The following is a 17463-nucleotide window of genomic DNA, read 5'->3' as shown; positions in this document are numbered from 1 at the left end:
ATGTTCGTAGCTTTGAGAACACTGTCCAACCATATTGTCCTCTGTCGTCCCCTTCTCCTTGTGCCCTCCATCTTTCCCAACATCAGGGTCTTTTCCAGGGCTCTTCTCATGAGGTGGCCAAAGTATTGGAGCCTCAACTTCAGGATCTGTCCTTCCAGTGAGCACTCAGGGCTGATTTCCTTCAGAATGGATAGGTTTGATCTTCTTGCAGTCCATACCAACCTCCAATTTTCTAAGATGAAGCCGCCCCATCTTCCCTCAGCAGGGTTTGCCAGGGATTTGAACCTGTGATCTCTGGTGCTTCTTCTCCCCTCAGATAGCCCCTGAGACATGGTGTGGTTGTTGTCTTAGGAGAGAACTGCAGTAAACTAAAAACAGGTGTTTAAGAACATAAGAGCTCTGCTGGATCAGGCCAATGGCCCACCTACTTCAGCATCCTGTTCTCACAGTGGCCAACCAGATGCCTATGGGGAAAACCATAACCAGGCCCCGCGCACAAGATCCCTCTTCTCTCTTGCCCTTTCCAGCTTAGCCAAAATTGGGCTTCTAATTGTGTCCATTCGAGATCGCCTGGGTGATCAGATTGATTTATTCAGTGGCTATCTTTGTCTATTCTGTGCCTAAGTGCTTCTAAGCTCACCAGCTGCTGCAGAGTAGAAAGCCTGGAGAGATTTTATACCAAATCATTGCTTCCCAGGCTCAGAGAATCCTTGCTGTTTCAGTTTGGTGATGGTGCCAATAACTCTGTAACAGGCCTCCAGCTCTCCTTACAGAACTTTAAATCCCGGGATTCCTTGGCCTGGGGAGAGATAATATTAAAATTATGTCTAGCGCAGGAGATGTGCCCTTTCATAACAGTGCTCTCACAGGCATGGCAGCCTCACTTTCTTAAGGATGGTTTCTTTTTAAATGGCCTCAAGTTACTGTTAAGTTGTGGTTAAGTTGTGGGTAAGCATAGCAGACGACACAGCAATCTCTCCAAAGCAGCTCTTTATTTGGAAGCTGGAACAGAACTGAACTGCATTGCCGAGCTGGCCTGCTTTTATAGAGGCTGGCTCAAACAATGTATCAAACATAATTCAAAGTTCCCCCCTAAAGTTCCCTCCTAAAACAACTGTCAAGGACCTGAGGGAAAACTATATACACTAATACATAACAGTTACCATCTTATCTCACTAACCTTTCTCCTATGCATTCAAAAGCTGTCTCATTAACTGTTGCTTTTTCTGCATTTGCAGCACTGAAGTGACCTCCCTGGGCTGCAAGCCTGGGCAGTGTATATGCAGGTCCTGGGCTGCCCAGATAACAAGACCCCCCTCTTGGCCTTGCTGATGTGGTTCAAAGGAAAGGAAAGAAATATTTTTGGCTGCAAAGCAATAACAAACCTAGAAAGCATCTTAAAAAGCAGATACATCACCTTGCCGACGAAGGTCTGTATAGTTAAAGCTATGGTTTTCTCAGTAGTGATGTATGGAAGTGAGAGCTGGACCATGAAGAAGGCTGAACGCCAAAGAATGGATGCTTTTGAATTATGGTGCTGGGGGAGACCCTTGAGAGTCCCGTGGACTGCAAGAAGATCAAACCTATCCGTTCTGAAGGAAATCAGCCCTGAGTGCTCACTGGAAGGACAGATCCTGAAGCTGAGGCCACATGAGAAGAGAAGACTCCCTGGAAAAGACCCTGATGTTGGGAAAGAATTGAGGGTACAAGGAGAAGGGGACGACAGAGGACGAGATGGTTGGACAGTGTTCTCGAAGCTACGAACATGAGTTTGACCAAACTGCGGGAGGCAGTGGAAGACAGGAGTGCCTAGCATGCTCTGGTACATGGAGTCACAAAGAGTCAGACACGACTAAACTAAACAAGAACAACGTTTGGCTGCAGGAGTTGCCAGAAGGAGGCGTACAAGGCAACACCTGACCCTTTTAGGGGCTCCACTCCTGATATGTGTACGGTTTACTCCTTAGCCGTTTCTTCTCCTGAAGATGTCCCACATGCCAGCAGGTATGAATTTTTCCTCGGGGTTCAAAAATGAGTATATCCACAAGGCAGCGGAGGTTTAGGATCAGAGTTTTGCATCTCCTAGATGCATAGCTGCCAAGTTATCCCTTTTTTTAAGGGATTTTCCATTATGCTGAATAGGCTTCCGCGCGAGAAAAGGGAAAACTTGGCAGCTATGCCTAGATGGGCTACCTTTCCAGGTTGATGGGCCTCATCTGTTCTACAGCAGGTGCAGAAGCCACCTTCTTGATCACTGAATCCACTATTGACCTCATCCACTCAATCCGCCATCTTCGCATTCAGAAGTTCCTAACTCATGGAGAGTTTGAGACCCATCGGCTACCCTCACCTGGTTTAGCCGGCGAGCCAAAGCCATTCCCAGTGTGTGACTACTGCCACATGCTGATTGATGTACATTGTACATCATTTCTGCAAGCGAAGCCGCACCCTACCCCAGCATACAAATGAAGTGCAGGTGAAAGCTTCACTGGAAAGGTATTTGTCTGTTTAGGTGTTGTTGAAGGTGCAGGATGGAAGGGAGCAGGCAGGTGAACAGTCCTCAGCAATCCTAATAGTGCATGCTTATACAGAAGCCCAACTGAATTCAGTGGGGCTTAAAGGTAAAGGGACCCCTGACCGTTAGGTCCAGTCGCGGACGACTCTGGGGTTGCGGCACTCATCTCGCTTTACTGGCCAAGGCAGCCGGCGTACAACTTCCGGGTCATATGGCCAGCATGACAAAGCTGCTTCTGGCGAACCAGAGCAGCACACGGAAACGCTGTTTACCTTCCCGCTGGAGCGATACCTATTTATCTACTTGCACTTTGACGTGCTTTCTGCAGGAGCTGGGACCGAGCAACGGGAGCTCACCCCGTCACAGAGATTCGAACCGCTGATCTTCTGATCGGCAAGCCCTAGGCTCTGTGGTTTAACCCACAGCTCCCAGGTAAACGTGCAAAGGGCAGCAGCAATCCTGCATGTTTACTCAGAGGTAAACCCTACCAAGCATCTTAGTAAGCATGTTTGGAATTGCAGCCTGCAGATCCCATCTTATACAGACATCCCAGAGACTAAATCACATTGAATTCAACGGGGCTGACTTCCGAGTAGCCATGCAGAGGCTTGCCACAACAAATCTATTTCAAAATGTTTGTTCATTTTTTTCCCATGTAATTTATACACTGCTTCATTGCAAAACAAAGAAACAACACACTCAAAGCGGTTTACAAAACAGGACAAAACAATAAAATTATCAATAAGGAAAAGTTACAATATTTTTATTACATATTTTTTTTTTCTAATCTTGAATGTTGTGTGTGTGAACCACCCTGAGATCTGCGGGTGGATGGCCACATACAAAATAAATTAATAGAATAACTCCCCCCCCCATTAAAACAATAGACTAAAAACGGATTAAAACTTGCATCAACTTTCTAAACATCTGCCGAAACAAAAGCGTTCCTTCCAGGCTCCATAAAGCCTCCAGGAACAAAATCACAACTTAAAACAAACACACACACCCCCACAATCAGCCATGCAAATTTGGCTTCTCAGCTCTCGGTAAAATATATATGTATTTTGAAACCCACATCGCATCCACCCCACCCACCCCCTCCATTCCAAGGCGTTGGTCGCTGCTTGCTCCTCTCGGCATCTGCACTACAAACACAAACCGGTTCAAAAACTAGTTCAGCTAGTCCGGGTCCGCTCTCTCCCAGGGAACTCTGGGAGTTGTAGTTCTGGCGGGGAACAGAGAGACTCCGGCGAAGAGAGGCGCGGCCTCTGGCGGAACTACAGTACCCGGGCTGCCTTGCAAGGGAAGCCACGACAGCTCCGAGTGCCTGGGTCCTCTTTTTTTTTCCATGTTTCCCCGCTCGGTACCGCGAAGTGTGCGGACGTGCTGGCGAGTCTCCTCCGCCTCCTTTCCTCGGAAGCAGCAGCCGGAGCCATTGCCACCGAGGCTGCCTCCTCCTCGCCGCGTTACAAACGCGCTCCAGGATCGCGGAGGCTTTGCAGACGCGTCACTTTTGCAGAAACCAAACACCCAGCAGGTAGGAAGGTAAAAAAAAGGGGAAAGGTGCGTCTCTAGGACCTGACCGGAGTTGGGCGAAGTGTGTGAGTCATTCTGGCAGGTCGGGGTGGCCCTGGAAGTGCATCAGAGTTTGGGGTGCTCTCCAGAATAATGCGAGTGGAGAGACCCCCCCAACTCCCGTGATCGCGCGTTCTCACATGCTTTTTTATGCTTCCGCGCTGTTCCTGCTTCTCTTGCAGGTCTTGGGGCTTGGGAGTGGGTGTGGGTGTGCGGTGGATCGGGCGAGGAAACAGCAGAAACTTTGCAGAAAGAGCAATCCCCCCCCAATAATGATTTCTGCCTCCCACTGAAACACAAGAAGTGGAGAAGGCGATTAGGGAGCTGAGATCCTCCCCCCTCTCCTGCTAAGAACGACTTGTCTGGGCTTAAGGTAGACCTGGGGAAAGTAGGATGGTGGTCCGTGCTGGCCGACGTTTTCCCTGGGGCTGTGTAAGCGCAACATGATGGAACTCAGTGGAACTTGTTTCTGAGAAGACAGCAATAAACTGGTGGGAGGCTGGGGGCGGGGGGGGGTGTCGTTGTTCCTGTTTATGCCTGCATAAATCCACCCGGATGAGGAAGAGAAGGTTGAGAAGTCCTGGGCAAGAAGCGAGGTGCTTCTACCCCTGGTTTCTTCAAATTCCCTAAAGAAAATTGAGATCAGTACCACCACTCCCACTGAAACTCCAATGTCTTTCTCTTTTTTTTAGTCCTGGGATCCTCAGTTGACACCCTCACCCCTGCGTCCCTCTGTGTGTGGCCTCAGCTGCACGATATTATTATTATTACTGTATTATTATTATTTACCTGCCCTTCACACCATGGTCCCAGGGTGGGTTTCATCATTAAAGCGTAACATAAAAACTTACAATCAAGAGAGGTCAATATACACCTCTGGGGTCAAAAGCTAGGATAAAGAGCCTTCACAGCACTTTAAACAATCATGGCTCCCCCCCCCCCAGAATTCTGGGAGTTGTAGTTTGTTAAGGGTGCTGGAAGTGGTTAGGAGAACCCTGTCCCCCTCTTAGAGCTACGATTCCTACGGTTTAACAATCACTTCCTCTTCTGCAAGCTGAAGCTCTGTGAGGGGAATAGGGGTCTCCTTCAACAGCTCTCAGCACCCATAACAAACTACAGTTCCCAGGATTCTTTAGGGGAAGCTATGACGGTTTGTATGGTATGATACTGTCCACAAACAACAATATTCTGGAGATCCCGAGCCATAAGGTGGCTAGATTGGCCTCAACTAGGGCCAGGGCCTTTTCAGTATTGGCCCCAACTTGGTGGAACGCTCTTTCACAGGAGACCAGGGCCCTGCGGGATTTGTCATCTTTCCGCAGGGCCTGCAAGACAGAGCTGTTCCGCCTGGCCTTTGGGTTGGATTCAGTCTGATCCCTGTGTTTTCCTCCCTCGTGGTTTGGATTTATGGACTACTTAAAATGAGGCTGCATTTTAAATTTTAAATTTTAATATTGTATTTTAATCTGTATTTTAATTAATTGTTTTCTTTTCTTTTATGTCTTATTGTAATTTTATTGGTGTTAGCCGCCCTGAGCCTGGTTTTGACTGGGGAGGGCGGGGTATAAATACAAATAATTTATTATTATTATTATTATTCAAATTTATACACCACCTTTCATCCAAAAATCTCAGGGCGATTCACAAGATAATGTATAGGGCCCGAGTTCTGATTTTTATTTTTAGCATGTCACTACTTTAATTATTTACTTTTAAGAGAGAGTTGCAGGTGGCATGAGAGAGGCAGTGTTCTCCAGGTGTGTGTGCGTGCATTGTTAGTATCCCCAGGTACGTTATGCTACATTTGCTACTTTGATTTCCTTCTGTCTCGGGACAGTTTCCCAAGCGGTGGCTCTTATTTTTAAACAAATCAACAAGGCATTTGGAATCTGGTTTCAGCCACCTTCCTCTCTAGGCAGACACGACTTGCCCATCGTACTCCAAAAAGCATCAGGCAAGATTCCTGGCTGGGCTTCCAATTAAGATCTCACCTGTTTTAAAGCAGCTGGATTGGTTGCCGGTTCATTTCCAGGCCCAATATAAGGTGCTCAAAATAAGCCCTAAATGCCTTAGACCAGGCATCCCCAAACTGCGGCCCTCCAGATGTTTTGGCCTACAACTCCCATGATCCCTAGCTAACAGGACCAGTGGTCAGGGATGATGGGAATTGTAGTCCAAAACATCTGGAGGGCCAAAGTTTGGGGATGCCTGCCTTAGACCCCCCCCCCAACTATCTGGAAGACCTTCCTTTCCTGGAGTCCTTCCCGGGTGCTGTGATAGACAGAAGGGCCCCTCCTGGCAGTTCCTCCACCCTCAGTGGGTGGCAGCCTGGGAGAGGGCATTCTCGGTGGCAACCTCTAAGTCAGGCATATGCAAACTCCGGCCCTCCAGATGTTTGGGACTACAATTCTCATCATCCCTAGCTAACAGGACCAGGGGTCAGGGATGATGGGAATTGTAGTTCCAAACATCTGGAGGGCCGGAGTTTGCCTATGCCTGCTCTACGTTGTGGGGGTCTCTCCCCACAGAGTGGCACCTCTACTGCACAGCTTCTGGTGGTGGCTAAAGAAATAGCTCTCTACCCTTGCTTTTGAGGTGTACATTTTTAGCACCTGCCTTATTTTTGTGACTATAAAACTGTTTTTAATATTGCAGTTTGGTGTTGCAATTCCCCAGGACCTTAGGGTGAAGGGTGGGCAAGGAATAATAAGACCAACCACAGAGACAGGCTCTCAGCACAGAAAATAATCTCTCCTGAGATTCAGAGGTGGCATCTTAGAGCCATTGTCGTTGCTCAACGTATGCATACTCGCGGTCTCTTTCCCCAACCCCACCAGCAGCTGGGATCTCTGTTCAAACTAGTTTTGCGGGTTTTGATGGTGCTTTTGACGCAGGACCCAGGGAGGAAAAAGCCACCCTGAAATTGCCAGGGTCGGGTGTCCCGGAAGGCTCAGAGCAGCTTCCGAAACCTGGTGGCTCTCTCAGGGGTGCTGTAGTTGCATCCCTGTATTGTCGATCCTGTATGGAGCAGTGGGGTTGGGCTAGAGCAGACCATGGCTGATTATCGGTTAAACATCTGGCAAGTTTAGATGACAGATGTTTAACCGATAATCAGCCATGGTCAGTCCAGGAGAAGATGGCAAGTATCAGGCAGGAAGTTCCAAGGACAATCAATATATTTTGATTTTGGGAATGATTCACGTTCTTATGTAGCTGCATCATTTTATACTTTCTGGCTGTCCCATGATCATATTATAAAGCAGTTGTGTTCTGCAGGTGAAACTCGGAAAATTAGAATATCGTCGAAAAGTGCATTTATCTCAGTAATGCAACTTAAAAGGTGAAACCAATATATGAGATAGATGCATGACATGCAAAGCAAGATATGTCAAGCCTTTATTTGTTGTAATTGTAATTATTTGTCGTTAGGCGGGTCAATTATAAATGGAATGTAATTAATGAAATGTAATAGCGATGTTTATTTTTGTATTACCGTATTGTAACTACAGGTATTTGTTTTATTACTGTGGAATTTCCAAAAGAAAGTATTTGTAAAAATTAATAATAATAATAATAATAATAATAAGTTGCATTACTGAAATAAATGCACTTTTCGATGATATTCTAATTTTCCAAGTTTCACCTGTATGTTATAAATCAAACGCTGCTAGAAGTTGTTGCATTCCCCCCTCCCCAATGTATTTCTTAGCAATAAAATACTTTGTGGTATTTGCAAGCAAATTTTTATTCTGAAAGTGTGGCCCAGAGAAAAAAGTTTCAGAACCACTGGTCTAAAGCAACTAATATAAACAATGTGATAAACATCAATAGTTAAAAATGGCACCAATTCACAGACAGTGACACCTGGTATAATAGAACGAGCTGTGCAGAGCCAAAGGCTCCAGAAAAAAAATGACAAATTTTAAAGAGAGCTTTGAACATATGGAGTGAGGGGGCAACTCACCACTGCTTCCTGGAAGGTGATTCCAAGCATATGGAGCATAAAAAGTAAAAGGACCAAGATACGCTAGAGAACAAGAAACTCTTGAATGAGTTAGAAGCACAGAATCAGAAAGAAAACAGACCAGGCGACCAGGCTTTGGCTTCAACCTTGTTGCGGCATTGAGTGCTCCCAAATGATTCACCTTTTCCTCTGCTTTCCCCCTACATGTCACAGTTCCTTGGTAGAAACCGTGGGAAGAGAAATTTGACCCCGTGTATTTCTTCTGGATGGTGGTGACTCTTGAGCCCAACGGTGGTGGGACTTCATCAGGGAGCTGTTTTGGACCAGAACCAAAGAGCCCTGCGCTGGGGGTGTTGTCATGCAGAACAACTTTGCAAGGATGGCCTTGCTGGGTAAGAACCCCAAATCCTGCCCCCTCCCCACCCCCAACCTTTCCATCCAGTAATGATGGAATTCTTTTTAGCGTGGACTCTGGAGAACGTCTCCCTAGCCAGTGATGGGTAGAATGGCCAACTCACCTGGGCCTTGCTGCTCTTCTGCTCCTTCCTGCGCAGGGTTGCCTGTTGAAGAGCCGGAGGTGATCTGCAAGATTGAGTCCGAGGAAGAGCCGTGGATCCCAAGCGAGCAAGCCGCGAGAGGGAGGCGGATCCTGCCTGGAAGCAGGAAGTTAGGTGAGGGGCCAACTCCACCTGGAAGGGCTAGGGCATGCCTTCTAACCAGGAATTCTACTCTCTCTCTCTCTCTCTCTCTCTCTCTCTCTCTCTCTCTCTAATTTTTATTAAACTTTCTGTTTTACAATTTAGAGAATACTCATTTAAGCAACCTGAAAATGTCAGTGGTTTCCCTTCTTTTCTTTCCATGGTTCATTTTGCATATCATAAATCCCTGCATATTTTACATAAACTAAACCATTCAGTATTCCATTATTACATGCACCAAAACTGGTTTACACTGTTGAATTTATCTTAATGCTGCCAACCTTTTCAACCTTTTCCCCCATACATTCAATAAACATTTTCCAATCTTTAAACATATGTTCTTCTTGTTCTCTTATGTTAGGTCCGCAAGCTGCACTTATTCCATCAGTTTAACCTTTTTTGACACCTAGGAATTTCCGTCTGGATTATCCCCAGCAAAAAGGACTCTGGTTTCTTTTTTTAAAAAAGTACTTTGAAACATTTTTTCCCCCAATTCATTATGAATTATTTCCCAATGCTCTTTTACCATTTTACAGTTCCACCACATATGAAAGAATGTTCCCTCAACCTCAATGCAGGGAAGTCTATTCTCCCTCTGTCTGCCCAGAGTTTGAATGAGCAGGTTACGCTCACCCAGCGTTGAGGAAGATGCACCCTCCTTATTCAAAGCATCAAAGAAGAATCAAAGAATCGTAGAGTTTGAAGGAACCACGAGGGTCATCTAGTCCAACCCCATGCAATGCATGAATCTCTTGCCCAATGTAGGGCTCGAACCCACGACCCTGAGATTAACAGTCTCATGCTCTCCCAACTGAGCTATCCCAGGGGATTCGTGCATTGTGTGCCTCAAGCCTGGCTGCACAGCAGAGTCCACTTGAGGAATGCTGAAAACCTTCTAGTTTCTTAGTTTCAGATCTAGCGCAGTCCTTATTTTTGTTGAAACAAAATAAAAAAAATCCTTCCAGTAGCACCTTAGAGACCAACTAAGTTTGTCATTGGTATGAGCTTTCGTGTGCATGCACACTCCTTCAGATTTCGTGCATGCACACAAAAGCTCATACCAATGACAAACTTAGTTGGTCTCTAAGGTGCTACTGGAAGGATTTTTTTTATTTTGTTTTGAGTACGGCAGACCAACATGGCTACCTACCTGTAACTTATTTTTGTTGATACCTCCTTCTGTTTCAAGAGTTTAAAAATTATTGTACTGTAATTGTGATGCTTCAGGACACACATGCCCAAAAAAAAAAGAATTAAATTTTCTCAGCTCTTTTCTCCCCACCCTGTCCTGTCTGAGTTAACCTTTCTCTCTCTTTCTCTCTTCACCTCCCTCCCACTTGGCTTCACCTCCATCCCACTTGGCTTTCCAGCTGCCGAAACGCCCGAGCCGGCCATTGCCCCCTACAGGCAGTATCGCGGCACCACGTGGACCTACCCCGAGATCATAGACCTGCTGGTCATTTGGCGCGAGCGGGAGATCCAGCAGGAGCTGCAGCGGAGCCACCGGAACATCGAGACTTTCCAAGTGGTGGCCAGCAAGATGGCGCAGAGAGGCCACAAGCGCTCTGCCCTGGAGTGCCGCTCCAAGATCAAGACTCTGAAGAGGGACTACCGGATAGCCAAGGCCAACAACTCCCCGGGGAAAGGACATTTGGCCTGGCTCTTCTACGACCAGCTCGACCACCTGTTGGCCAACGAGGCGGACCTCTCACCCCCAGAGGCGCTGCCCGCCTTGAGCCGCCGCGGGGCGTCTGTCGCCGACTCGATGTCTCAGTGCTCCACCGAGGAGGAAGCTGTGGCGGAGGGGGCCAAAGCGGGCAGCCAGGAAACGCTGCCTCTAAGGACGCGCTCGCCTCCCCAGGTCCCCAGCCTGGGGGGTGGCTTCCCTATACTGTACATAAAGGAGGAAGCCCCCGACGAAATGCCCGTGACATCTCCCATGGGTCAGTAGCGGCATTTGGTGTCTGAGGAGACCCCTGTGGAATGAGGTTTTCGAAATAGCCTTTTTTTAAAAAAAAAAAAGGAATCCCTGGGAGACAGTGTCTTTCATTTTATTTTCTTGCATTTAGATTCCGCCTTTTCTTCCAAGAAGGCTGAGGTAGGGTACATGGTTGTCCTCCTCATTTAATCCCCCACAACAACCCTGCGAAGTGTCTAAAGGTCCTTTACCTTTACCTTTTACCATGAGATGTAGTGACAGCCGGCCAGCTTAGATGAGTTTACTGGATAAATTCACGGAGGATAAAAAAAAAAACACCAGTGACTACCTGCCACAATGGCTCCGTAATACCTGCAGCGTTACAGACAGTGAGTCCTATCCAAAGTAGCAATCAAACCTTGCAAGAGCAGAGCTACTTCCGCTTGTACAGTGAGACTTCCCACCCCCACAGTGAGCTCCCTAAATCTGTTCTGCGGTTGCCTCCGTGCCTCCAGAACAGATTCGGGGAGGGCATGAAGCATGTGCACGTCCTTCCTCTCATGCAGTTGTTTAGTTATGGGATGTTTAGTCAGAATCTCCTTTCTTGCAACTTGGTTTTGGTCCTACCCTCTAAATTGCGAGGAAAAAAAAGCTTGCTCCATCGTCCATGTGACAGCCCTTGAGATATTTGAAGATGGATATCCTATCTCTTCTTTTCCAGGGTAAACATACCCATCTCCTTCAACTGGTCCTCATAAGGCTTGGTTGCCTTTGGCTGCCAGGATTAGTGCTTGAAGACAACAACACTGTTATATGATGTTCTTGAACTCGATAATCAAAATGCAAGGGCTGGGTTAATGCCCAAGGGACTGCGGTGTGTTTTGTATATAATGATCATTTCATTCTGATGCTTTCTGCATTCACACATCTGCCCCAAGCATTTCCTCAGCCCATTCTGCGCAACAACATTGTGTAGCCTGCAAGTGGTTTGTGATACAATAGACCAGAAGCTTGGGGGGGGGGGCTAGGATTGTTGCTGTGGACAAAGGCCAGCTATGCTCCTGAAATTAATCAATGTTATGTCTGTCTTCAGGAATAGCAGAAGCCAGCAGTCCGGCTCCACCTCTGCTGTCTACTCCCTGCGATAAACCGGGCAGCTCTGCCTCAACAGTAGGTAAGAACAGGACAAAACAATTACTGTAGATAAGAACTGCCAGTTCCTGAGGTTAATCGTTTGAATGACTGGATGTAAATTAGATGCTCACCTGGGGCAAGGAAGAATCCTTTCTAATAGGTGGAGTTAGGTTAATAGGTAGCCTTACTAATTTATAAATCACTTTTTACATACTGTCTCAAGGCAATTTGCAGGCAGGCCACAGAAGGAGCGGAACACACAGACACACACGCAAAAGCTATTAAAAGCAGCACCAAAAGCCAACGTTTGAAAAAGTTGACGTTTTCATTTTGTATTGTTAAACCTAAGGCCGTTTCTGTGTTGAAACAAATTTGTCTTCAGTGTTTCCAGAAATGTTATTCGTTTCCAGAAAGTACTGGTAGCGAGTGCTTGTCTCATGTCAACAGGGACGCTGTTCGAGGGAACAGCCTTGCAGGTTGGTCTTGCAGCCCACAATTTGCAGCAAGGGATGGATAGGAGCCAACATGTTTGTCTTTACTTCGCACTGTGGCTCAGTTGAACCAACCCATAGTAGAGAGAGCTTACAGATCAATTTTTTAAAAAATCAAGCTATACCAAAAAATGACACAACACAAAAGGATAATAGGAGGAGAAAGGAGGGGGGGGGGAGAAGCAAACTCATGCACTGCTTCTTAAAGTTAACACTGAAAATCCGAATCATGTTGACTCAGAAAGTCCCACTTTGTTCAATGGGACTTGCTGTTGAGGAAGTGAGTTCTAAGCATAGTTTTGTTTCGTGCTTTTCAGACGGGGCCATAACCCCCTCCCCAAGTCCCTTGCCTGACCCCGCCAGGTCGTACGCCGCAGAGCGCCTCGCCAACATCCGGAAGCGGAAGAGGAAAAACAGGCAGGATCTGGCGCTGGAAATCACCCACGCGGCTGACAGGAGGGTGCAGACGGCCACCGACCGGATCCTGGCGGCCCTGGGCGAGTACGCGAAGGCCGATCTGGAGGAGCGGGAGCGGGACCGCGTAGACACTGAACAGATCATTGCGCTCATGAACCGCCAGACGGAACTGCTAGAGTCGCTCGTGCGAAAGCAGGCAGAGGCGCAGGCTCCCCCGGCCCCGGCCTTAACCCGGCAGGCCCGGCTACCCCGGCTCGGGCAGCCCGGTCACGCGGCAGACGCTTCTCCCTTGCGCTTGGGGTCCGCCAGGCGGCCCATGGCGCGGGCGAGGTACCGGAGGTGACTCCCAAGACGGCTGTGGCGGCGATGTGGCTGTGGCGGCACTCTTTGGCTGTAGTTCCATTAGCGTGCGGGGCATCCGGGCTACGTTTGTAACGGGTTGTAGTTTTCTTTTTCAGGAATTTAAAAAACTTTTTTTGCAGTTAATGATTTTGTAATTAGGAAGGGGGGCGGGATAAAAGTTGGAGGGTGGGGTTCTTTTCCCCCTACTCTTTTTTCTCCCCACATTACTAGTTCTGGTAAATAAGGGGTGGGAGGAAAATGTTGTAGCACAGAGACTCACGTGCCACTCAACACAAAACCATTTTGTTCGATCTTCATAGTTCTCTGTATACACACAAACACACACCCATATATATATACAGGTGAAACTCTGAAAAATAAAATATTGTCGAAAAGTGCATTTATTTCAGTAATGCAACTTTTTATTTTTTTATTTTTCTTTTAATTTTTACAAATGCTTTCTTTTGGAAATTCCACAGTAATAAAACATATAGATACAATAATACAAAATAAACATCGCTATAACATTTCATTAATTACATTCCATTTATAATTGACCCTCCTAACGAGAAATAATTACAATTACAACAAATAAAGGCTTGACATATCTTGCTTTGCATGTTATGCATCTATGCCATATATTGGTTTCACATTTAAGTTGCATTACTGAAATAAATGCACTTTTTTACGATATTCTAATTTTCCAAGCTTCACCTGTGTATGTATATATATGTGTGTGTGTGTGTCACATATATGGGACCTTAGGTTGAATGGTTTTTTGTTGGCATCTGTCTGTCTCGGGAGACAATGGAGGAGTGCGCTTTTTGGGGTGAAGTCAAACCATTAGAGAATCACAGCACCTGCTGTGGCCGTAGAGGCCGATACAGGAGAGACATGTTTTGTTGCAGCTGGGGCAGATGAAGGCATCTGGTTGTGTTGCTGCAGATGCACCATGGCATTTCTTCTCTTTGTACTTGCCCCAGTGGTCATCATTCCTCCTCTGGTCACTGCTACGGATACACAACCTGTCTGTCTCCAGGCACATTTTTACAATGATGAATGGCCTGGAGAACGTGGATAGGGAAAAGTTGGTGGCAGCGTCTTCTATGATCTCAGATGCACCTCTTGGGGAACACAAAAGACATAATAAAACAGGAGCAAAACAGACCCCTCCCACAATCTATCTGAGTGGGTGGGAGCCAACATACATAAACCTACAGGCAATTTCTTCAATGTATGGTTCCTATATGCCGGTTCTACTGTGGGATCCATACGCAGGAAGTTGTAAGCTCCATGCTGGAGAATGACTTACTAGGATAGGTTAAAAGAATAGGCTGGTGTTTGAAATAACCCCCAGCCATTGGCTAAGCTGCTGCAACATCACGGAATGTTGTCGAGTATTCTTAAGTGCAGAAGAGGAAGTGATAGTTACATACTGTTGACAAATCACCTGGGAAGGAAATGAAAATAGATTGGGCTGGAAGAAAACTCTCCGCGTATGTGTGTGTTGAAAAGAGGGTTGGCGGGGTTAGAACTGGGGAGTGGAAGGGAGCCCAGAGGACGGGAGGATAAAGGGCAGGGTGGCTGAAAGATGGAGACAAAAGCAAGCAATAATGAATAAGAGCGCAATGGGTCAGTGCACCTGGGTGTTAACCAGAAGGTCGGTGTTTCGAGCCCACCCAGAGATGGCTGTGGGCTGGATTCCTGCATTGCAGGGGGGTGGGCTAGATGACCCATGGGGTACCTTCCAACTCTTATGAGTTTGTGCTGGGGGGGGGCAAGAAGAAGACTCTGGGAGGCAGGGTTGAGTAAATTGCTGTGGATGAGAAGGAGGATGGACAAGGCAGGAAAACGGGTTCTGGGATGGTCTGTCTCAGGAGTTAGCAAACTTTTTCAGCAGGGGGCCGGTCCACTGTCCCCTCAGACCTTGTGGGGGGGGCAGACTATATTTTGAGGGTGGGAGATTGAATTCCTATGCCCCACAAATAACCCAGAGACGCATTTTAAATAAAAGGACACATTTTACTCATGTAAAAACATGCTGATTCCCGAACTGTCCGTGGGCCAGATTTAGCAGGTGATTGGGCCGGATCCGGCCCCCGGACCTTAGTTTGCCTACCCATGGCCTTTCTGCAAGCTTCTGGTTAGGGGTGGTGCTACGTCAGAGAAGTGGTAGATTTGTCCTTTGCAAAAGGGTTTGGAGGTGGCAGCGGTGAAGAGACCTTGTCAGACGGGTCTGCCTGGATGGGTCTGTTTGCGTGAAGAGGGCTCTTGTTGACACACCCGCCTCTTCTTTGAGAATGGCCTGGAGCATCTTTTGTTTTGTGGGATGCAAGAACCAGCTGTTCCTACCTAGACACATTATAACAAACAGCCTCCACACTGGGGGGCGCCTGTGAACCATGCAGACCCAAACAACCCCACCCTCCTTCCTTGGTATCATTTACTGGTATCTTCTAAGCATTTCTGCGTAAGCATTTCTGTACTGAAAATTCAGACAAAAAGCTTCACATCCCCCACGGCTGCCAGATGAACATGGCACTACAAGACCCATCATCCCTAAGGTAGGTGGTGTTGAAGTCCAGTAACACCCCGAAGCCTACAGGTAGGGGAGAATTCCTCTCCCATGAGTGATGGGATGATTGGTGGGAGAATTTGTCTCGGAGCTAAACATTTATCGCCTGCTACTCCTGTCAAAGGCACAGCTACTGCAGCCAGTTGAAAGCCACACGGGAGTGTGGTGTGTTGCTTGGCATCTGTGAGCTTTGGGAGACTTGAAAAGAAGAGACTTGAGAAGGAGATAGGATAGCCCATCTTCCAGTATCACAAGGCCTGTCACATGAAAGATGGAGCAAGCTCGTTCTTTCCTCTCCGGAGGGCAGGATTTGAACCAATGGCTTCAAGTTACAAGAAAAAAGATTCCGACTAAACATCAGAATGGTCAGAGCTGTTCAAAAGTGGAATGGACTCTTTTTTCAGGTGGTGGACTTACCTTCCTTGAAGGTTTTTAAAGCAGAGGTTGGATGGCCATCCATCATGCATATACAGTTGAACCTTGGATCCCAAATGCCTTGTGAGTTGAACGTTTTGGCTCCTGAACGCCGCAAACCTGGAAGTGAGTGTTCTGGTATGTGAACGTTCTTTGGAACCCAAACGCCTGACGCAACTTATGCAACTTCCAGTTGGCTACAGAAACTTCCTGCAGCCAATCGGAAACCGCACCTTGGTTTTCAAACGTTTTGGAAATCGAATGGACTTCCAGAACGGATTCCTTTCAACTTCCGAGGCACCACTGTACTTTAGTTCAGAATCCAGCATTGGAGAGGGTTGGATATTTAGATTACCTTCCAGTTGTCTTCCATCTCGCCAATTTTATGATTCTATGGAAGAGTGTACCTTGGGGGGTAAAGTCAAACCGCTGGAGAGTCACAGCGCCTGCTGTGGCTGTAGAGACTGATGTAGGAGAGACATGTTTTGTTGAAGGTGGGGCAGATGAAGGTATCCAGTTGTGCCGCTGCAGATGCCCCATGGCGTTTCTTCTCTCTGGGCTCCTCCCAGCAGTCATTCCTCCTCTGGTCACTGCTGTGGATGCCTGACCCATGGTGACAGGGCACAGTCATGATGCCTAAGTGTAGCAGGAAGAACTGCATCGCAGGCAGGGCCGGATTTAGGTCTGATGAGGCCCTAAGCTACTGAAGGCCCTAAGCTACTTTATATGTCCAGCCGTCCTTTGTCAACAACAAAGGGTCACTGTTTTTGGTGTTGAATATACCGTATGCTATAAGGTAATTTGTGGGACGCGGGTGGCGCTGTGGGTTAAGCCACAGAGCCTAGGGCTTGCCGCTCAGAAGGTCGGCGGTTCGAATCCCTGTGAGGGGGTTGCTCGGTCCCTGCTCCTGCCAACCTAGCAGTTCGAAAGCACCTCAAAGTGCAAGTAGATAAAAAGGTACCGCTACAGTGGGAAGGTAGGCATTTCCGTGTGCTGCTCTGGTTCGCCGGAAGCAACTTTGTCATGCTGGCCACATGACCTGGAAGCTATACGCCGGCTCCCTCGGCCAATAACGCGAGATGAGCGCCGCAACCCCAGAGTCAGTGATGACTGGACCTAATGGTCAGGGGTCCCTTTACCTTATAAGGTAATTTATGGACCTAACAGGTATCTAAAGCCATTTGCACATGTTGCCATGCAACCAGTCCATGCAGAATGTAGGCACCCTATATCTAGAAAGAGCAAACCTGTGATATTTTAGGGAGCAGGCTAGCTTACTATATGTAGCTTTTATTTGTTTTTTATCTTATATTTTGGAAATGTACACCCAGGGTGTTTTTTTTTTTTTGGCCCCCAAGAGAGTGGGGCCCTAAGCTATAGCTTAGATTTATAGGTAAATCCGGCACTGATCGCAGGCACA

General features: G+C 47.3%; 1 protein-coding gene across 2 annotated transcripts; it reads left to right on the top strand.

Annotated features, from left to right (window-relative positions):
- Positions 1 to 3761: 3761 nt before the first annotated feature.
- On the top strand, positions 3762 to 13193 carry LOC118080950 (uncharacterized). Of its 2 annotated transcripts, none has more exons than XM_088662687.1 (6): positions 3762 to 4052; positions 8268 to 8446; positions 8518 to 8725; positions 10123 to 10695; positions 11764 to 11844; positions 12613 to 13193. In XM_088662687.1, the coding sequence occupies exons 3-6, from the start codon at positions 8551 to 8553 to the stop codon at positions 13053 to 13055; spliced, it is 1272 nt and encodes a 423-aa protein (XP_088518813.1). In that variant the 5' UTR covers positions 3762 to 4052; positions 8268 to 8446; positions 8518 to 8550; the 3' UTR covers positions 13056 to 13193. The 2 variants fall into 2 exon arrangements, with proteins under 2 accessions (XP_088518813.1, XP_034962895.1); XM_035107004.3 differs by having other exon boundaries at positions 3795 to 4052; positions 8609 to 8725.
- Positions 13194 to 17463: the final 4270 nt, after the last annotated feature.

The sequence above is a fragment of the Zootoca vivipara genome, chromosome 2, assembly GCF_965207765.1.
Source record: "Zootoca vivipara chromosome 2, rZooViv2.hap1.1, whole genome shotgun sequence".
Lineage (NCBI taxonomy): Eukaryota > Metazoa > Chordata > Lepidosauria > Squamata > Lacertidae > Zootoca > Zootoca vivipara.
Note: the sequence above shows the minus strand (reverse complement) of the source record. Positions and strands in the feature narration are given on the sequence as shown.